Source organism: Dama dama, chromosome 15 (assembly GCF_033118175.1).
Source record: "Dama dama isolate Ldn47 chromosome 15, ASM3311817v1, whole genome shotgun sequence".
Lineage (NCBI taxonomy): Eukaryota > Metazoa > Chordata > Mammalia > Artiodactyla > Cervidae > Dama > Dama dama.
Genome location: NC_083695.1, coordinates 78,917,000 through 78,940,531, shown reverse-complemented (window position 1 = coordinate 78,940,531; position 23,532 = coordinate 78,917,000). Strand labels below are relative to the sequence as shown.

General features: G+C 35.6%; 1 protein-coding gene across 11 annotated transcripts in view; it reads right to left on the bottom strand.

The window, feature by feature from the left end:
- VTI1A (vesicle transport through interaction with t-SNAREs 1A) overlaps window positions 1-23,532 on the bottom strand; it is a 368,978-nt gene that overhangs the window by 268,275 nt on the left and 77,171 nt on the right. For 8 of the 11 annotated variants that reach the window (XR_009696149.1, XM_061162659.1, XM_061162654.1 and 5 more), the window contains exons 4-6: window positions 21,158-21,235; window positions 14,693-14,713; window positions 9,812-9,896 (exon numbers count right to left, since the gene is read on the bottom strand). Coding sequence is in view for 10 of the 11 variants with exons in the window: in XM_061162659.1 (XP_061018642.1) it covers window positions 9,812-9,896; window positions 14,693-14,713; window positions 21,158-21,235 (184 nt within the window). In the remaining variant the exon portion in view is untranslated. The remainder of the gene's footprint in view (window positions 1-9,811; window positions 9,897-14,692; window positions 14,714-21,157; window positions 21,236-23,532) is intronic. The other 3 variants (XM_061162662.1, XM_061162658.1, XM_061162656.1) reach the window with 1 other exon arrangement.

The following is a 23,532-nucleotide window of genomic DNA, read 5'->3' as shown; positions in this document are numbered from 1 at the left end:
TATAATACTTTTTAATGGATTAAAAATGAACCCTATGAATGCTCTTGGACCACCTAAGGAGAAGGTTCTCCAAATAGGGTTTAAATGACATCCTTTTCTTACCACTATGGAGCACACCAGTATCTTAGGGAACCTCACAAAGTAAATTTAAGCACAACTTGAAAATACACTTTAAGAGCTTCACCCCAAATGACAACCTCCTCTGTTCTTTTCAGAGCAGAACCACAGCTTTTTGAAAGGTAAGACTTTAATAGGGTTGTAATTATAAAGTAAGTGATAACTACACATTAAAATGATTCTTTTACCACTGGGTAGACTTTAAAAATAACCATTGGATGTGGTCAAGTAATTCTTCTCAGCATTAGAAAAAATACCTATTCTAGCAGAGATAGCTTTAAGGTTCTGAAAGTACAACCACTTTAGTCTATCACTCAAAATGATGAATAGGAAAACATTTTCTAGACATGTTTTTTTCTGTCAGAAAGTTTAATATTTCTAAAGAAAAATCTTTTCTCTAAAATATATATGGCTGGATAAAAGAGATGGTTAATATCAAGCCAACTGTATAATCCCATGTTCGGTAATAATCCCACTTTCTCTTCCTATGTTATAGAACACCACCAAATGTTAACTTGTTTTTTCTGCACTGGTTTGGACATGGTAGTGCCTTTCTGAATTCCAATCTGTGCTGAACAAAATTACTTAATATTAGAAATCTGAATTGGTGTTTAAAGATAGAACATTCTCTACTCAGATGAACTAAGACGGGGCTATCTTGTCTTTCTAGCTTGGCATTTCTGAAGTGCCTGACACTCAGTAGAATTCAATGAAAGCTTGTTGAATAAAATGAAATACAACATTTGCCTTCTTTCATATAATATTGCACCACTCTCATTAACAGTACAGAATCAGAAATTTATTTTTGTACTGACTCACAACAGTTCTAAGAGCAAGAAATGTACAGTTAATACATTTTGGGTCTATGTCCCCAGGAATCTTATAAATGACTTAGCAGCAAATGGAGTGCGGGTGGGAACCAACAACTTTATGTTTCTTGAGATGTTAGCTCACTTCCAAGCTGGCTTCTAATTTTGAAAGTAGTTTTAGGCATAATATTTTATTATCATGCATTGTTTTAACCATTAATCTTTTCTGAAGATGATAATACATTCAAGGATTGATATTCCTGAATCAAATTATTACACTGTACCTAACATAGTAAACTGGAGAAGGCAATGGCACCCCACTCCAGTACTCTTGCCTGGAAAATCCCATGGACTGAGGAGCCTGGTAGGCTGTAGTCCATGGGATCACAAAGAGTCAGACTCAACTGAGCAACTTCACTTTCACTTTTCACTTTCATGCATTGGAGAACGAAATGGCAACCCACTCCAGTGTTCCTGCCTGGAGAATCCCAGGGACGCGGAACCTAGTGAGCTGCTGTCTATGGGGTCGCACAGAGTCGGACATGACTAATGTGACTTAGCAGCAGCAGCAGCATAGTAAACACTCAAAATACTTCTTGAAGAAGAAGATGAGGGAAAAACAGGAGAAAAGGGAAGATGAGGAGAAAAAAATGAGTAATAATAATGAGGAGGAGGAGATAGAAAAATAAGAAAATGTCAGTAGATATGGAAGAAATTCCTTGAAAAATAAAGAAAATGACTGATTTTTGGTTTGGTAAAAACCTGGTCTCAATATATACTCCCAACCTGACCAAAATTTCTAAGTGGGTTCCATAGTGAGTTGATTAAAATAAGAATATTTTATCAAGGGCCAAAAGACAGAACATGATAAAGACACACTATCATGCTCTATAATCCCCATATAACTTCATGAAAGGCTCCGGTAAGTTCTGTCAATAGTTCAGCCAAGATTTTGAGACAATTAAAGCTATAAAGGAAGGCACTTCATATCTTAAATGCATTTATTTGTTCGGATTCCTTAAATAAGTACTGAACGTGAAATATGTTTTTTGATTTTTTTAAAATTTAAGCTGATACCAGTATAGATTGCTTTTCCTATATGAACTCTTGAAAAAAGACACAAAGAAAAAGAAACAGTGGTGTACATAAATTATCTAGTTCTCATAAAATGCTGTCATTTTAAGATTGGTCTGTTTTCCAGAAGAAAAAGTATTCTGTATGTTTCTCTGACTAACTCTATTTGGTCAAATGAATGAAGATGAGGTAATCATTTAAGGCAAAAATAACCTGGACGTATGTAAAATAGGCCTGTGGAGTTATATTCCTAAAATGAAGAGTATCTGCAGCTTAAAATTAGGTAACTATAACACAGTATTGAAATATTAAAATTGAAGCAAAATCCACATTTTTTAATCAAAAAAGTACACATCAAACAGTAAAAACTTTGGTAAAAACGTACAAACTTCCAGAAGAATAAGATCTGAGGATCTACTGTAAAACACAATGACTAGAGTTGATAACACTGTATTGTATAATGGAAATTTGCTAACAGAGTAGAACTTAAATGTTTTCACCAAAGGCGAAAAAAAAAATACGTGAGGTGATGAATATATTCCTTAACTAGATGACAGGACTCCTTTTATACACATACACATGCACGCACACACAATCACACATGCACACACTAATGAGAGAGAGAGAAAATCTTTATAGGAAGGAAATGGGACTGCTAAGGAAACTCTCAGATAAAAATGGAGGAATTTTCTGTATTAATCCTACAACAAACAAGACTTGGGTAGACATTTCCTTTACGAAACTAACTTATAAATACATAAAATTCGTATTATTCTTCCTCAGAAAATTCACCTTTGCACTTCCCTAATAAAACAAGATACACAAGAAGCTGTGATAAATATGCCATTTTTAAAAAAGAATGTTAAGTGGTGTTCAATATAGGGGAAAATATATTTTGAGAAAAACAAAGTGGTATAATGTAGTCCCTTTTACGTTACTGGATAGGTTACTAGCTATTCTAATTGCCAAGTATTGCCTACTCACATTTTTCTAACTAAAGTAAGATAAATAATTATTACAGCTCCTCTATAAGACAATCAACCTTCACATCTAATATCAACAATATTAACAGATACAATCATATTTATTACCTGTATTTCACGAGTGTAGGTGTTAACGATACAAGTTACCGGCCTGAATTTTTGTACATGAATGTAGTAATACATATATACAAAAGGAAATGAGATTCAGTGAGATGACTTACCCAGTTTAAACAGACACAAACAAAAACTAACACTGAAAACTGGACTTCGAACTCAACCTTAATCTGTACAGGTGTCACCGCTGACCATGTTTAAATGCAGATTCTGATCCAGTAGATCTGAGGGGACCCAAGATGCTACATTATCAACTAACACCCAGAGGATATCAGTGCTGCTGGTCCCAAGCCCCTCTCTGGGTAGCATGAAATGAACCCATTTCCTCGTTAGACTGACACAAAATGAAGCAAAGTGACGATCTATGTTTAAACTCAAAACCTACCTGAACTGAAGATTTCTAGGAAAAAAAAAAAAAAGCACAATTTTGTGAGGCAATTCACAAAATCTCTCTATATTATTTTTATTTATGCCTCTTACAAACTATAGAAAATAGGTACCATCATTTTTATTCCTCAGATAAAATATTATCATAAACTTGGTTTTAAGCTCAGATTTATAATCACAAGTGTCCATTACCACCAGTCTGATGGACTAACCATTGTCTGTGTAAAGCCCTACCTGGTACACGGACTAATAAGTTCCCATTTGTTTGGGGGATATCCTTAAGGAAGAATCTGGAAATAAATGACAAATTCCAAGCTCCTTGCTCCTAAATGCCCTTTAATAAGGCCTGTAATTTCTCCTGCATCTTCACCATCTCTCCATTCATCTAAACTAGTAAAAAGACCAAATCTTGGATTATTAGAATACACCTCTGAAATGCCTGCTTGTATCCATTCCCTGCCACTGCGCCCTTACAATCCTTGCCCTCTCTAATTCAGATCAGGCCATTTGCCCGTTGAGAGCTCTCCAATGGCATCACACTCTATAAGGCAAATTCAGACACCTTTCCAGGCCTTGGAGCCCCAAAGAATCTGCACCCTATGTGGCTCTAACTTAATTGTGTACCACACCCATTGCTCACTTTGCTCCAGCCACACTAATCCTCCTTCTGTTGCCTGAATACCCCAAACATCTTCTCATTTCAGAGCCACTGTGCTGGCACTCTCTTCTTGGAATCACTGGCTTCAAATCTGCTTGGTAGTGGCATCTTTGTGCAGTCCAAGACTCAGCTAACAAGGCACTTCTCTGGGAGGTCTTTCATGACTAGCTAACCTAGGAGGACAGACTTCACTAGCTATTCTTTCATATCCTGCTTTTCACTTTGCCACCATCAGAAATGACCTTGTCCATTTATTTATTAATTTAAAAAAAACGTCTGTTTCATCCTGCTCCCTGCCCCTCCCTGTCTAGCGACCTGAGAACAGGGACACTGGCAGTTTTATTTACTACTGTATCCTCAGCACATACCACACAGTACTCAATAGTTAGTTTTTGAATGAATTATGTAAAAAGGAACTTAACAGATGTGAGAACATGACATAGTCTGGCCATAGTAGGTCACTTTGAAAATCTAGGTCTGTGGGGCCCATTCACTTTTCAGTGTGGTTTACTGGTGAAGATATGGAATCAGATAGTCTGGTTGTACTATTTCCTAACTTGATTAATAAGTGTGGGCAAATAACTTAATCTCTCTGAACCTTGTTTTCTCATCTGTAAAGTGAGAAACAGTATTTCCTGCATAGAGCTGTGGTGAGGATTAAAGAGCTAATAAATACAGGGTACTGAGAACAGCATGTGGCTCATATTAAGTGTTCAATGAACAACTGTATTATTTCTACATATGCCCAGTCACTAGTCCAGGGTGGGGAACCTGCAGGGCCCTTGGGGAAGGATGGACCACCTTCATCGCAGGAATGCTGGCGGAAGAACAGCACCCTGTTGTAGAGAGATCACTGACCAAATGCGACATCAGAGCCGGGTGGCTTGAAGTGTTGACTGAGAGATGGGGTGCAGACCTTAAGGCTTGGATACTGGACAGCAGGAGCAAGGCTGGTAAACGGTGCAGATCAAAGATATGAAGCGTATATCTGGTTCCAGAGATGTACTGCCATTTAGGGTATAGGCTGGGAAAATGTGTTAAACTATGTGTTTACATATTGAAAGAAGAGAGTGAGCCTTGCATTTCTGCCCTTGTATTTCTCTTTCAGCCTATTTCTTAATTGTACAGCTTCTATTAATTTTGTGTCTATTGTAATTCTGGGGTATTTAATTTAAAGAAAAAATAATCAGAATTTCACCATTAATGTCAGTTGACCCATAGTTTTAAATACTAATGCCCTGACCTCAAATAAAATAGGTATCTCCACAGCTAAGATTCATACTTAACTATTAACAGTAGATGAAAAAAGGAAGAGCCACTTTTTATTCAGATTCTGGGACAAGAACTTACAAGAAATGTTAAACTGGATCATACCAATGGCTCAAACAACCACCAGAGTGTCTGGTCTTTGACAGTCACTCCCGAGGAATTTTTCTAATGAATCTGATAATTGTCCCTGTTGATGTCAGTCTGAGCTTGAGATGTCCAAGCACCCGCTCTTTAGTTCAGTGTCATAAATTCTTTCCTCCGTCTCTTCATTTCTAAATGGAGCTGTTCAAATAACTTGTAACCTCACCAATTTTCTCAAATAGAAAGAAAGCCATGAAAGAAACTTGTTTGGTACTAAACTCAATAAATATCAAGGTGTAAACGGCACTTAGATATAATCATGTACTTTTGCTCAGACCAAGTACATTCAGGACATGAGTCCTCTGTTCAGCAGCTATTATTAAAGCAATAGTAACTGCCAATTTGACAAAATAACTTTTTAACATGTCACAAATGACTCAAGAATTTTAGGAGATGGATTTTATTATTTACTAGGAAGATGCTAGTGGTCAAAATAATATGCTTTCTATTCTATTCCACACACACACACATATATAATAATAAAACTTTTAAAATGATATTTGCCAATAAAGGTCTTCAAGAAAATTTATAGATTTTTGCTGAAATCTTTTGCTAATGATTTTCAGAGATAACCACTTATGCTGATGATAACATAAAAATGATGACTTTTCCAGAGCCCTATTTGCTTTCTAAGCACTTGAACATATATGACCTCATTTTAACTTTATAATAACCTTATGTAATATAAGATATACATATAGGATATATTGATGCTGATATCAGGTTTCCATTTGGCAAGTAAAAGAACATGTACATAGAAGCTAAGAATTCTTCAAAGTCACAAAGCTGATTAACAGCGGGGCCAGAGAATGGGATTGTTGTCACTTTCTCCAATTCAGTACATTAGACAATAATTCCTAGATGTTGTGGCTAAGCAGGGCTTCCCTGATAGCTCAGTTGGTAAAGAATCCTGCAATGCAGGAGATCCTGATTTTAGAAAACATTTCAAAGAGCCCAACAGGGTTGCCAATTTTGTTCATTTTCCAGGTAGAGGAAAAAAAAAAAAAAAAAAAATATATATATATATATATATATATATATATGACTTCTACCTACTATTTCTATCACATCATAAAACTATCCTTTATTTTATCACCCCAAATAGGAAAAACATGATCTGAGAAAATGGGTAGTTCTTTAATAACATTTGTTTGTAAGAAAATCACTAATTTTTACTTTTTCCCCTTCATTTTACTATGGACTGATGAAAACTCTTATTGTGTTCTAGGACCAGTTCTCAAACCAATACTTGCAAATCATTAAGCTCTTTTGTACTGTTTCAAAAGTCATCATAGCTCTTCCATAACTATGCCTTGTTGCATTTCACAGTTTTTTAGAAGAAGAAACCAGGAAGTGCTAAGTTCTCCCTTTTGAAAGATACTGTTCTTCAACTGATACTGTAACAAAATGATCAGTATAGTAAATTTACATTACAATCAAAACACAGAGCTGTTGATTGACTGGACATGACCAGGCTGAGGGTTGACAGTGAAGCAACAAATGTAGAAGCAACATGGAAACCACCATAATTACTTTCCCCACCTCCCATAAGACAGGAAGAAGGGCAGGAAAAATGTTTTGTGCCTCCTTTCTCATTTCTTCATCCACTTTCACGTTCATCCAAGGAAATGAATTATCATGATGACTTCTGTCTAGGTGTGTGCCACATATGTGTTTAACTCCACAAAGCCCACTCTTATCCCTCCTCCTAGACTTGGTTTTACAGTCTGTAAGAAGTTCCCAAGTTTATATATATATATATATATACATAATATGTAAATATCTACTTTTATAAAACTTTATAGTTAATTTGGGACTTCCCTGGTGGCTCAGACAATAAGGAATCTGCCTGTAATGCAGGGGACCCTCAGACAACAAAGAATCTGGGTTGGGCAGTCCTGGAGAAGGGAATTGGCTACTCACTCCAGTATTCTTGCCTGGAGAATTCCATGGACAGCGGAGCCTGGTGGGCTACAGTCCATGGGAGTTGCAAAGAGTCAGATACAACTAAGCAAATTTTACACACACACACAGAGATATAAACAGTTAATTTACTACTGTATTATACTAAAAAATCCAAGGGCATTGAAGTTGGTTTGCAGGACAATCTTAGAAGTGGCATTTTCCATGCTGGCTATATTGATAGTTTAATGTTACAGCACTCACCAAAAGGAGTTAACTATCAAATCTCAATCTTATAACCTTGATCAATGCATGCCCCTCCAGTATCTGTGACCTTCTTTGTCACATATTTGGGAGGGAGCTACATGAAAGGTGTTGTGGGAGAGAAAAGGCAGTCCAATCAGTCAAATCAAGCTCTGTGATCAGTGTCATAGCAAGAACATCCCCAACCCAACCCAGTCCTGTCTGGAAAGAGGCTCACCAATAGGATGCTTTGACAAAGAAGGTCCTTTTATGTTCAACAGGTATAGTGACACATTCTCCTTTTTAGAAACTCCTTTAATACAAATTTTGATCAAATAACTTTTTTCTATGAAAGGTAAATGCCTATATATCATCAAATGACCACACATTACTAATAATAGTTATATTTGTATAGTGTTTTATGGTGTATAACACATTTTAACTTATGCCATCATTTCTTAGGAATATTCTGAGACAGGCAATATAATTTCCCTTCTATTGAAGAAGAAACAGACTCAGAGAGGTTATGTGATTTGCTTGTGTTTGGTTGCTCAGTCGTGTCTGACCCTTTGCGACCCCATGGACTGTAGTGCGCCAGGCTCCTCTGTCCCTGGGATTTTTCAAGCAAGAATACTGGCTGGGGTTGCCATTTCCTCCTCCAGGAGATCTTCCCAACCCAGGAATTGTAATCACATCTCCTGGCTCTCCTGCATTGGCAGGCGGATTCTCTGCCACTGAGCCACCTGGGAAGCCCATGACTTGCTTAAGGTCACACAAACAAAAGCTTGAACCCAAGGCTGGTCCTTTGACCGCATGTTCAGGGCACTTCTCATTATTAGCATTCTTTGCAAAAAGAGTCGAGTCACTTCTTAAGGTAAGCCCAAGGACTAAAAGAATAAACGAAAACTGGCTTTTATTCCAAGCAGGGCAGAGAGCCAACCTATCAGTAACCTCAGAAAGAAGGACTGCCCATACTATTAAAAAATCTGGGAAAGTTGATGGTTTTCTTCAGTTTTCTCACCATTACTATAATGCCAATATCATTTGTGCTCATTCTATCTGATTTCTTAGAATTCATCACGTAAGTAAGCCAATATAACATAGCCATGAATTAGGAGCAAGGGAGAACACTGGCCATTCATAAAAGAAATCATTTGGAATCATTTTCATTATACTTGCTCTTACAAAATGAGTATTTTTTTGTAACACTAAACTTTAAAAAAATCAATGGAAATGTTGTCAACCACCTATTTTTGTTGTTCATATAGTGGGCAAGAGCTACCCAAAAACACATAAAATAGATCCTATATAATCTATACTTTGCAAATAGCTAAATAACAAGAGACTGCTAAGTGTAAACAGGTTAATGGATATTTACTTAATAGGTAAAAATAAACATTCATTACGTGAAGCATTAATAATGTAAAAGCATGTCTATTTTAAGTAAATTCATCCTAGAAGCCAAATTAGGGCTGTGTTTTCTGAAATTAATAACTAGTGTTAACTCAAACCAAAAGTTTGGACAGTATTAACTAACACTTATAGCACCATTATCACGACTTTCTTTTTCTCCATATCTGATTACAGGCTCTGCTCATGATTTGGAAGAACAATAAAAACAAGACCATTAGGAATCATTTCCTAATGACTTCCTAATCATTTCCATCGGGACAAACAAGTACTGTAAACTTGATGCTGGTACTTCTTTGCCCCCAGTTCACATCATTTAGGCTGATTAAAATGTTAATTTTTACATATGTGAATAATCGCAAAGGAGCAAACAACTGGAGCCAGCACTGTGTGCTAGCAATCATTGCGGGTGGGTAAACTGACAACATGTAACCGCATATTAAGACAAATGTAGAATTTAGACAAAGTATTCCATCTCTTTTCAGATGTATACTTTTAAACCTCAGGAACTGTTTTCAGTAGATGTCATGCCTTTTAACTTGAAAAAAGATAAGCGCAAATAAGCTCCCAATTGTCTCCCCAATATGTAAACCACATCTCGGGCTGCTGTCTCTGCTACTCCTTTGAAGTTTCCCTGAAATGTCATGTGTTGTGAAGACTGCTGTGCATAAGCAAGACAATTTGCTCACTCTCAGAATCCTTACCGGTTTCCACCGCTATTTGGTACCCAGCCTCTAGTCTCCGGGATGACCTTTCCAGCCTTTCTGTGTTATCGAGCAGATGTGCCCTCTGAAAAGGAAAAGGGGAAAAAAATCACACGACTGTCTACAATGTTCTTTTTTTTGCCTTAAAAAAAATAATGCCGTTGTATGCCCTAACATTTCGGGGGGAGGGCGGATCACAACCTATTATAGACAATTTTTAGCAAATCTTTCTTTATACAAACCACTACAATGAACCGATTTTCAATCAATCAATTGTGTATGGACCATCCATTTTTTGCTTTGTTTTGTTTTAAAAGGCAGACTCATGTTGTACGTGGCCACAATGAATCTTGCTCCAAAACACTGAGAAATGTACGAAGACCAGAACCAACTGGATCTTTCCTGTTGCAGCAGAAGTAGCTTTATGAGTTATTTGCATGGATCAATGACCCCTATTTTGTATTTATTTCTTATAAAATGCAATCATGAAAAAAAATAATTCACTAGTTCCTTTGATTCCTAAAGAAATATTAAATGAAAATTTTATTCTTAAAGAATGCCCCTTAATTTTCGATGTGCAGCAAGATGCCATATAGAACAACATATGCTACTAAAACAGAATACTAAACAGCAATTCTAGTTCTAAGACCACTCAGGGCAACCATTAAGAAATAAGAGACATATGTTCCCTCATGCACACAGATGTACAAAATTGTGGATTTATTCCCAAATATTCCCAGATATATGGCACTATACTGAAAGTGAATTTCTGACACAGTGTTTTAGACTAAGAACTAAAATGATAATATACATTATTTTATATTATGTCTGATGGTGGAAATTAGAAGATTTTTCCCAAATCCTCAGCTTCTAAACTTTCTTTTCTACATTGAGGCTGATCTTTTTAAGCATAACAATCATACACTAGATCATATTCAGACTGACAAATACATTTATAAGCTAATAATGGCTGTGAATGGATAGCAATATGTGCATGCCCTTGGGAGTGTGTGTTCGTGTGTGTGTGTGGGTCCATATGTGTGTACTGATGCTTGTATGTCTGGATACTTAAAAATACTAAAATATGTGTAACTATATATTTGGGCATGTGTACACGCACTCATGTATTTGTATAAATTAGTACCTTACCCCCTCAAATCAGTTTTGGTATCTGGTCAAAAAGAAAGAAAAAAATGCAACCATAACTCCAACTTTGTGTTGTTGACAGATGTCATTTAAAATCGAAGAAATGCTTTCTAATAATAAAAAAAAAAGGAGGTGCCACACATATTATCTGAGTGGCTGTCGAGCGAAACGATCCACCTTGCTCTAATGAGCCCCCATGGATCTTGGAGATGCAAGCTGTATTGACATGCACACTTAAGCTAATACACCTAGACCAGTGCCTCCAAGCTCTAGCAGCCAGGGATGCTGACAGAATATCTCGCTTCCATCTTCAAAGAAAGGAAGTGATTAGTATGTTATCATTACCATTCAAAACGTGATTTCCTTATTCCCTCCCGGCATAGGTGACACATCTGAGATGCGGCCAGACGTTGGAGGCAGCTAAAGCCACATCAAAGCTTTCCTTGAAAAATTTTTTTTTGGGGGGGGAGTGCTGGGGGAAGTGGGGGGAAGAATCATTAAAACAATGCATTTAGAACAGAGAGATAGGACCTGATGTGAAGGTCAGGAAAGCTGCAACAACAGTCTATAGTAATTAATAGAGTCATCTACTATACAGTGGAGAAATTAAGAGAAAAACTGCCCCTCCCTCAGCCAAAAAAAAAAAAAAGGCACTAAATAAATAAAAGGGAGGAAGGAAAGCATATATCATAAAAATGCAAAATCACTAAAGTCTGTAATTGAGAAAAGGAAAAGCAAGGGGAGCTTTATGTGTTTGGCATTAATGACTATTTTAAAATAAATTTAACACTTTACTTAGCTTGTCAAAAATTAGGAATAGGAAAAGCTTTCTTATTCCTAATTCTCACTACATGAAGGTTTTGGGAGTGGGAATTGCTCTTCCCTTCTTTGAATATTGTTTTCTAACTTAACAAAGGACTTGGTTTTTCAAATCGATGATTCTCTAAAAAGATATCAGCATTATGGCATCAAGAATAAATGTGATTTTTAATCCAGAATTCAGATCAAAGATTTTGGTTCATTTTCATATTAGGTGAAATCCCTAAGCTAAAAGAAAATATTTAGCTACTGCAGATTTAAAGAAATCAAAGTTCAATACTGCAAATGGAGAGTTTAATTACGCAATAATAAAAACGTAGGAAACAAAGTATTTAAACATAGAATCATTTCTGAGATTCTATGAATGGGAGCCAAATTAGCTTATCCAGTATATGGCTTTGTAATGGAAAGCGAAACTGCTAAGAGAACTTTTTTATTAAAAAAAAAAAAAAAAAAAGGTCTATTCCTAAATAATGTCAGTAACTCTTCTGCAGGACAGTTCAATTTTATCAGAGTAAATCTGCACACAAGAGGACTATCAGTTTACCAGCAGCTTTCCAGCAGGACCTCACTTTGTATTTTGGAACCTCTTCACTTAAGGCAAGCTAAAATCAAGTTCTTGTAACAGCTGTGCTATTTACATTGTTCCCTTAGTTGTACATTGCCCTGGTCTCTGAAAATGAAAGGAAATACAGTACAGTAGCAGCTGATGCTTTCAACCTGCCCCCACACTCCATCCCAAACCCATTCTCTCACCCTCTTCTCAGCCCTTTTCAAAGCAGGTAAGGGAAGCTGTGCTGGAGCTTCAGACACAGCTCAACTTGTGTGAGGAGCTGCGCAACGTGGAGCGCTGGAGACGCAGGACTCAAACGGAGAGCTCGGCTCAGCTCCCTGCGCGCTATCAGCCCGATTCCGAGCATGCTCTCTTTTCCAGGACCGAGCCCAAAAAGAGAGCCCCCAAAAAGAGCACCTTGAGGGCTGAGTGGGGCATACTTTGTTTCCAAATAGTATGAAACATTCTATTTTGAAGCAGAGGAGTGTTTGTCTTCTTAGGATAGCTACAAGGAGGAAATCAGTGTTTGATTACTCTGAGCATCCTGCCTGAGAAACAATGACTTTGGAGCAGACCATATACCAATAGGGTCATCACTGTAACCTACCCTATAAACATCAATGCTGCATCCATATCAAAGACTGTTAAGAGAATATTTCAGAGTACATTATTCTGTTAGTTGAGTGATCTAATTCTTCCAAGTACAATTCCATTTCGGATTATAGTGTTGGTAACATGCATTCCAGCAGCATAACTGATAAAACTGTTGCTATAGGCACAGCAAAGGAATTAAAAGCCATAAAATAATGATGAAACGTATTTTAAAAGAACTGCAGATGTGATGTTTTCAGCTTACAGAATTAAGATTTCTAAGTCCCCACAATTCAGCTTAAAACTAAATCTTCTGTCAATGATGCTGACGGTACTAAGACACAAGAGCTTATTAATTATATTCATTGCTAAATTCAGGGCCAAGAGCTTCATGTAGTTTCTTCATAGTCTACAGTTGGCCGCATTAATATTTGAAAATTCAAATTCTTCACCTAAGCCTGAGCATATGCAAATACATACAAGACGACTGTCTTGCAGAAGAATAATGTTGACATATCACTCACCTCAAGAATAATCTTATACATCAAAACTACGATTTATAATATTCATTTAATATATACATCTGCTTCCATGCAGGGAAGACAAAAAAACACAAAAAGGTTGGAGGGTGAGGGTTTTGTGTATTTTCACCCTTCTTTTTATATATCATTATTACTTTTACTGAGAAGACATCATGAATGCATCTTAAATCAGAAGAGTTGTTGAAAACCACTCTCTACAAACCTCTAAATTAGCATTCATATCACCTAGAGAATGATGACATACCAATTAAAAATAAAAAAACTTCCAGGAAAAAATCACAAACAACACAGTCAACCTAGAGTTGAAAATAATTCACAGTACTCTGCTTATTATAAGCAATTAGACAATTTTTAAATCGTAATATAGGTCATTATTTTATGTCCTAATGTAAAAGTAACTAAATTCAATCTCACTAAGGAAAAACTATGACTACTCTATTTCTGAAAAGAGTAGCAGAGTATATTTGATAAGTATGGTCTAATTTAAAAAAATATTTAGAATCATTTGGCATCCCTCATGCATACAGGGATAAAATTATCAACGTTGTTATAAACATTTGCTGGGCCACAAAAAAAAAAGTCTGGAGCTGTATTATGAAGCAGGCTAGCAAACTCAGAAAAATGAGAACTCACTTGGGTGCTGTTTCCTACAAAAAAGAAAGTGTTTAACAATGAGGAGAGGCTTGGCTCTTCTTAGGTATCTGCGTACATAGACTAGTAGAGTATTTATAACATATGTGTGTTTCCCCAAAAGGATAATAGGCTCATGGTATCTAATGTTGAACTAAGAGTTTTGGTGGAAGGAAAGAAATTAGTTTAAAAACAGTTTTCAGTAAATTCAGAATGTCAGAAAAAAAATTAATCCTGTTGACTTCTTTGAGAAACCAATGCAAACAAAACAAAACTGAAGTCAGTCTACATGAAAACTACACTTAGGTATAGCGTCAAGCTATTCCTTTCTTTTTCCTCCCTTTTTTGGTCTTTAAAATATGAATTTTCTTCCAAAGCAAGAAAACAACAATGATCACTGTGATAAGCATGATTAGAGTGTATTTGGTATTTTTTTTTAAAGATAGCAGAGAACATTTCTAGCAATATAATCAATGCTTTTAATATGCGCAGATTTTCCTGGAAAAATGAACCCAATGGTTTTACTTCAGATTTAGATACTCAATTTTATAGGGAAAAGCAGAATTAAAAAAAAAACAAAGCAAGCTAGGAAGTACTCACCTCTTCACGTAATTTTATCAACTGCAACATGAATGCACCAAAAAAAAAAAAAAAAAAAGATAAAAAGGAAAGAAATGGCAGGAAAGAAAGATCAGTTGTGTGACAGGATACAGAATTAACATTGACAATTTATCTGTTTACATGTTTAGCATTTAAAAATCACAGACAAACACATTAAAAGAACCTAAACATAGACTACATGCAGAGTTTTTTGAACGAATAAAGATCACTTTCTCACACTGTCACATTTAACAAAGAGAATAGTGTGAAATTCTCTTTTAAAGTACATCTAAGACACCATCATGAAATAAAGGGGAACGACTTCATAGAAGTCTATATTATAAAGAAAGAAAACAAGTTTACTGTTCCTCTCTTCTAAGAATGTACCACTGAAGAGGTTTTGTATATACAAGTTTTCAGAATGTTTCTCTATTTTGAATCTTGACAACTGCTTTCAGATTTTTACCTCCAAATGAAAATGATTAATAGCTCATGCTTTTGTCCCAGTAAGTATTTTAAAACAACAAACTGGTATGTTAAAGTCATACTTGTACCCATTCTAGTAACAAGATCACCTTTGGAAGTAAGATTAGTTTAATTGGGAATAAAGCATGCCAGGAGAGATAATATTTAGGACATAAAATCAGAAAATATTTCACAATCCTTAGCAATACTGTGTTTATCAGAGTTGATTTCCAGGGTTTTGTTTTGCTGAAGAGGCTACTATAGTCACAAGGTGTTTTAATTTTAATTTTTGAAGTTTCTTCACTTATCAGTTTTCTTCATCTTGTAAACCAGGTCATTTCAAAGCAATGAACTCTCTAACTGCATTTGCACTGCAATTTGTTTTCAACAAAGTCAAACCTCAAGCCACTCTTTACCTGTTAGCAAACTCTTCTGTGATAACATTTTGATTTTTCTCTGTAGAATATTTAATTGTCTTAAATTTTACAGATAAAACAAGTTGTTTTACTCTTTAGAAACTAGAAAATGGATATAACCATATGTCTGGTTCCCTGTGTGTATGTGATAGTATTGTATTCTAACCCACAAATATTGGAGAGTTGAGGTGTTTTCCAGTTTCTACAATGAATAGAAACGAAACCTATGTTGTATGAGACTATAAACCATATTCTAGGCCTGAAACTTACATCCTCAGCAATTCAGGTCTACAACTGATAATTTTTAAGCATCCAAATATCTGTAACATCTGTTATAACACTTGACATAAGCAGACCAATAAATTAAACTATTGCTTTGGGAAAAACGTGCCATGAACTGCTCACTATAAGTCTTTCTAAAAGTATCATGTTTACTATAGCCCAGATTTCTCAAAGCTTAAAGCTATTTTTGTCTCCAATTCAAGGAAAACCATATGCATTCCAGCTTAGTCTGTTATTTCATTTGTTATTTGAAAAGTATTTCAAGTACAAAAGAATGAGATTTCAAACCAGTTATGAATCTTAAAAAAAAAAGGTATAGAATCTATTACATAAGGTCTCACACTGCATTTAGTGAAAAAGAAAGTTTTTCTACCTCTCAAAAACACATATGAAGTTGTTATTACTTGTAATTAATACAATCATTATCTCAGTAACCACCGAGTGTGTAAGTCAATCATCTCATTTCAGGGGAAAAGTTACAATTCTTCCCTAGAAGAAGCAAAATTCTCAACTAAAATACCTGGCCTATCATATATCGGAATCTTTCTCTTTGCTATCGGAACATCATGGGAGAAAAAGGGCAAACATTAATTCTCAGAAAAAGCTGATCTGGGATTGATCGCACAGCTATTTTTTTTTCTTTTTTCTTTCTGGGGGCACCATTCTTAGTTGACTATGATACTTAAAGGGCCAAAGTTTAAAACTACTCTCCAGCAATGGAGACCATTTGGGCATGCCACCCTGCCATAATCAATGAGTGTTTAAAAATGCTACCCATTTGTTTTTTCAATAGGTTCCAAACAAAAAACGTTCTATCTTGTTTGTGCTGCATGGCTGCATCCAAGCTTTACACCGGATTTGTAGCTAAGCTAGGTAATGGGAGGGGTTTTAATCTTTATCTTTTTTTTCTTCTTTTTTTTTAGTTAGTCTGAGAGTTTTCACTCAAGTAAACAAAAGATGGCCTGTTTTTGAAAATTAACAATGCTTAGACTAGACTGAAAGTAGTGATTTCGTATTTTTTCGATTCGCATTTTATCGAGTTTCTAGCTCCGTCATAGGCGACATGAAAGTGTGCCACGCCACCATGTTGAGTTATGATAATCAACATCTTTTTTGAAACAAAGATTTCTGCACAACCACCGCCCCCCCGCCCCCCCAATGCAGAATTTGATACAAGAGGTAATCTGTTCCTTTGTGGGCTGAAAAAATCTGGTTTACGCTGGTTTGAACCAGTGGAATCTCTTGTGGTTAAGCCTTCTGCTGTGACTAAAATCAAAACTGCACTGCAGAGCATGTGAGGGTTCGTGCGCGCGCGCCTCTGTGTGTGAGGGGCGTCACGTGACCCCCAGAACTACCGAATTTTTTTTTTTTTAAAGCTGATAACGCGACTGCCGTCTCTGTCCGCATATAGATAACGAATAAATGCTGAACTCTATTAAACGCCCTTTACACATTATCGTGGGTCGAACACACAATTTTCTGAACTTAAGATGACAGTCTATTTATTTTGCTATAAACCCTCAGCACGTAACGAACAGATTTGTGCCTGGTAATGATCTGCTCTGCCAGGGCTATATGAAATGATACCGACCTTCTTTAGATCTTCGGGAATTAAATTGACCGACTTCACCCCCTGGTCTGTAGCTGAAGTTTAACACACTTTATGCACAGCAAGCCCAAATCGGAACTTAAGAGAACGTCGCATTAAAAAATTAAGCAAATCATATCTGCTGAATATTGCTTTACCACAAAAAGTTCCTCACGTTTAGACAAACCCTACTCTTTATATATTTTTTTGAACCGTCTATCTGGGATTTACTCAAATTTCTTTTACTCAGGTTCATTCACTGATCAATATAATTTTGCATATGGAAACTGAGATACTATTAGGTTTCAGACGTGGAGCTTGGAACATTTGTCCCATTATCATACTCTACTGTGAAGGGGATTTAATTCTGTATGAATTTTTTTTTTTTTCCCTTTCCTAAGAATCGTTTTCATGAAACTAAATCAAGTTAACAATTATTAAAGTTTCCACTCGAAATACAGCATCACTACATTTCAAGAACAAGCTCTTTGACAATATTAAGATGCTGTCATATGCAATGGAAAATTTGATTTGTTAAAAGAACAGAATGATAATGCCCAAGACAACTAACAGTTCATGGAAAGACCCAACAATATTTGAATGTGCCAAATAGGTAATTTTGCCTCTTCTCTGTAAATCAAGGATGAGCTTACACTTGACTGCATGAAATGGATGTAATAAAAATGAATTTATACAAAGCAATTAATTTGGAATTAAATAAAAATATGTACTGTATGGAGAACATTAAAAATGCATTTGAAAGTTCTTAATTTTTGAAATTATAACAATTCTAATCATGGCAGAATGTTTACATATATGAGTAAATTAATATACTGTATAGTTAATTGGAAGAGCATAATTATGTGTATCAACAGCCAAGTTTTAGATGCCTAAAAAAATGGACTATGAATTGGCAGACTGAGAAATAAGAACTAAGGTATTCATATTTGTCTAAATCTACAAAGTCACTATAAGGAGGATGTGGACATCGCATTGAAAGTAACTAAATAGATAGCACTTAGTTCATTTGTCTATTTACAACCTTTGCTATTAATTATTTATCCTTTTTTTCTGACCTATACTTTAAAAAAACTGAGATGTATCCCAATTTTAGTTAAACAAATATTGCCACCTTTGGTCTCATTTTTTACCTCTAAGTTCTCCCTGTATTTTTTAAAATTTACCATAAATACGACATGGCCAAGAAGTTCTGAAAAATCAATTTCTCAATAATTAGGTTGAAAATAAACTTACTGTGTACAGAAAATATTTTCTTCTCTAATTTACTAGGTGAGCTTCTCTAATTTAGTGGCAAGGTGATCCTAGCCAGAAAAAGCTATCTTCTCAGCCACTGAGCTACAAAAATTAAAACGAAAAGCCAAATCTTTTCTTCCTTTAAAGGAAAAGTTTCTGTTTTGATTTCATAGTCTGAATGAATACTGATGCAGAATAGTTATTCTCAAGTGACCATTCCAAGTTAAGGATGTGTTCTATAGTTTTAGGGATTTTAATTCCTATATTATGACAAAGAGCCTCAAAACAAAACATAAAGGCTTCATTATGATATGGAAATTGTGCTACTTTGCTAACAAAATATCCTAAAAGTTATGTGCCATCTCTTTGAACTTTCAAATTTTAGACTGAAAAGTTCACATAAGTAATAATCTAACAGTTCCACAGTCTCATGACTATAATTTATCACACTCTATTTATTGAAGCGACAGCTCCTTACAACTAAACTTCAGGCTCTCCAAGCACTTTCAGAATTTGTAAGCTTGATTTATACAAGTCCAGGGGAAATCTCTGAGTTATCACTTTAAAGTGACAGGAGTATAATTTGAAAAATTCAGAAAATATGAACTCAATCTTTGGAATATTTTTCTTTAGGCGTTAAAAAAAAAAAGTCCTCCTTATATGTTCGTAAGGCAAATGTTCTAGGCACATAAAATGTCCATTAAGAGAAGAGAACATGCTTTAAAAAAAAAAAAGATCCCTGTCACAGTTCTACAGCATCCATTACAATAAAGGAGTTTGAGTTAGACAGAAACACCCTCTTCTCTTCTATTTCCTCTATATTTGGCAGTAGTTTCAAATGAGGTAAAGATCTGTAGCTCTTTAAAGAATTGACATGGAGATTCACTTTTTCTTTTAACACATTCACTATTTTTTTTTTTTTAAAAGGACAGTGCTTTTATTTGCAGTAAAGATAGAAAATAAAACTATGATTAATTCACTCAAGAGGTATGAGCAATCTAAATCTCACTTAAAATAGGAAAAAAATTTTTTTTGCTCTCATCCTCACATTATTTAATCTATTATGAGTAAAACTCCTTTATCACATCATGCTTTTGTGTTTGATGTGCTCCTTTTTTTTTTTTTTTTTTTTCCCCCTTAGCTATGCTCACATTTCAATCAGGGAAGCTGAAATCCCAAGTCAAATCTTAACGTGTTTACATGTCTGAACTGAAGCTGATAACATCCAACTAGTGGAGGAGCTGAGATCTTTCCAAAAACAAACATAGGACTGCTCAGTGATTCTTCCTTTCTGGGGGTGGGAGAATGGGGGCCTTTTCATCACATGAGCAACAACCCTGTTTACAATATTCACATTTAGGGGATAGTATTATAGTTTCAGCATATATAGATTTACACTCTATTTGCAAGGGTAAACACTATTATGCAATTTTTATAATGCATATCAATATATTATGTTTTAGCGGCTTATTAAAATGTTGATTTACCCAATGAATGATTTATGTTCATTTTTATTTAGAGTAGAGGCTTCTACTAGACTTGCCAAAGTAACGTTAATAAACACGTTCAGGTCTTGCTTCTGAAGTTCCCTATCATTTATTTTCTTTAAAAGTGTCAAAGAGAATCAGTCACTAGGGCTGTTTGAGACATTTTTTAAAAATCATCTCTACTCTGAGGTTCTTGAAACATTTTTTAAAGTCATATATATTATCTACATGAATTAATGAAATCGGCAGTATTAATTCAAAGAAAGAAGTGGGACGCTAATTAGACTCATGACACTACTGTGTGATTGCTGACAGCCAAGTTGCAAGGCCTCTTGAAGAAGAAACCGTGTCTTATTTTTTCGCCTATGCGGATCTTAAACTGCAAAAAGACTTCTCGCATTACTCCTCCTACAACTGTTATCATCATCATTATCATTACCTGACAGGAGCACAACCTCTATGTGAGTATCCAAGTTCCACACTGGTGCTTCCAATTTGCATTTTGGTGAATGTATTTTTAAGAAGGTACACAATAGGAGCCTGAGCTGCCCAGTCGAATTTTGAAAGCTTACTTTCATTTGTTTTGCTGTGAGTGTTGATTTAATTATACTGCATTATTATCAAAGCTGCATTATGTACTTTTTTTATTCCTTTTACATGTGTTGGAGGTGAGGACCTTGGCTTTGTCCACAAACAGTGTGTTTCAAGTTATTCCTTAAGTACTCAATAATAAAGAAAAGAGAAGAAAAGATTTTTTTAAAAGATAGCAGACAGTGATCACAAGGTAAAGGGTTAAATGTAAGATCTCCAAGAAACATTTTGAAGTTGATTAAGACTCCAGCTTTGCATTAAACAGTATCGCTTCCACATGAGTTGTCGCTAATACTGTTACAGAGCGGCTTGAGAGCCCAGTGTGCCCGTGACCTCCTTCACCCTCCAGCCACCCACCGGGCCTTCCTGATTAGCATTCTACCTGGTTCTCTGAGGAATTCCCGTCATCCCCTAGGAGCTCATTCCGTACTTCGTCACTGTAGGCGATCCGTGACCTTTTCTATAAAACAAAACAGAAACGGAGAGAGCAAGATGAACGTTAGAAAGTAAAGGCTTCCAAGCATTACTGGTATCAAGACTCATCATCTCAAACCTCGAGAGCCCCCTAATGGAAACCTATTTGCTCAAATCTGCAAACCAAAGTTGTGCAAAGTTCTTGAACTTGAGGAGTTTAATGTAAATTAAATAAGTTTTTTCAAATGCCAGTAATGGATAAAAACTCTGCCTTGTGTGAGTACTCTATTAATACTGACAAACGGATCAGAACTGATATGTTATTCCATGCAGTCATTCAGATCAGACCACAAAGCTGAAAGAAAATACAGCTATTTTGCTGTATATCTGCCACACTCACCAGATGCAGTTAAAACAAGAGTATATAGGGTCTTTAATACTGTGGCAGGAAATGGACTCTACAATATAGGTCTTTTAAAATCTCTATTTCTAGTATAATATTATATCTCCAGCTATATACTGGGATGCCTGGAAAATAGCATATCCCCATTTCCTTCATTATTGTGATGTTACTAATCAGAAAGAGATGGAATTTAAAAGCCCATCCTGTTTCCAAACTATAATTTAAATGTCTCCTAGTCCTCTATAAAAACGGCCTAAGGAAACGTAGTGGGAATGTGTGTGTATGTGTATCTGGTAAAACAAATTTCCCAATCCCAGTAAACAAAGGCAAGTAGGCTATGAGTCAACTTTTCACAATTCCAGTAAATAAAGACAAGTAGGCTATGAATCGATTTTTCACACACTAAAATTTTGTTTTACAAGAAATCTACCTTTACCAGTAAAGTCAGAGGGACATGTCTGCAAGCAATTCATGAATTATCTAAACGTGCACACATTTGGAAAAGCTAAAAAGCTCTGAAAATTAGTTGTGAAGCTAGAGTGCCATCCTCAGATCCTACTTCAGCATCACTATTTCAGACCCAAATGTGGATGTACAGGTTACTTTACTGCCTTTTCTGCATCTGAACTAACTGAGCGAAATCAGTCAATTAAAAAATGGCAGCTGGGAAATAGTAATCTTTTCCTATTTCGGGTCTATAGTTTAGGACTTAATATTTCTTACCTGCTCAACTGTGATATGAAAAATTTTTGTAGTTTAATAAGACTATCCATAATCTGTGAGCAGAATTCAACAAGATTTTTAATTAGATTTTTAAACCAGTGAATAAGTAGCAGAGCTTTGCCACATAGAGATCATAGTATCTTAAACATAAAATCCTACTATATTGGAACTTAAAAGAACTTTCAACAAGGAAAACTAATAGATTTTAAATCATTTTAAAGTTTGCCTTTCTCACTTGGGGCTCCCTATCTGAACCCCAAAACACAGAAAATTATTTATGACTATTCTCAATTCTCCCAAAGATGGGACGTGAAAGAGAGTTTAGTTCATTACATAGAATAGAAGCCTCAGGGCATTAAGGCTTAACTCTCTGGCAGAATCCTGTTGAAAAGGGCTGAATGGGGTGTAAATAAAAATAAATAAACCTAGACATCCCTTTATTTTTTAAGGAAACAAAAATCAGTCTTGTGGAATTCTAAAGGTAGCTTTAGTTAAATTGACACTAGAACCCTGTGGTCCTAACTATAGCTGAGTAGTCATTCTACTGCACAAAATTTCCTCCTAATTTTATTACCCTCTAAATACACACACAGAGGAAATAAAAATATATAAAAGTTGCAAAATGTTACAAAGGAGATGGTGGTATCCCCTCCTATTCTAGGTCTCTGCCCCAAGCCCTACTTCTTGTTACAAATGTGTGTATCATACCTTGGCAAATGTATTAAGTCTGTAAGTAGATAAATGAAACCAACAATGTTGCAGAAAGGATAAAACAGGAAAGGTAGGTCATTAGCCTGAGGTCAGTAATGACATCTATATCAGCTGTCTTAACTATTCAGGAGTGACCCAGCTCATTCCTTTTTGAATATGGCAGGCTTCTCACTGCCACAAACAGCAGATATTAGGTTGGCTTCTCTTATTGTATTTACTGAAGCTACTATTAATTAGCTATTTCTACTGACTCTGTAAAGTATTGAAAAATGCTAAATTATAAGGACAGTACACTATGGGGCCTTAGCACAATATTTCATTCAAGCCAAACCTTTCTTTTGCCCATTTGGGGCTCCTTGATACAATAGTTTCAAACTATCCAGCAAAAGTATTTTACAGCATTAAAGGAAATGAAAACCTTTTAACATTCTGTGGTATCAGAGCTGCCTTTTTAATTATTCATTTCATCACCACGGGGGACTAAAACATTCCACGGTATGCAAGAA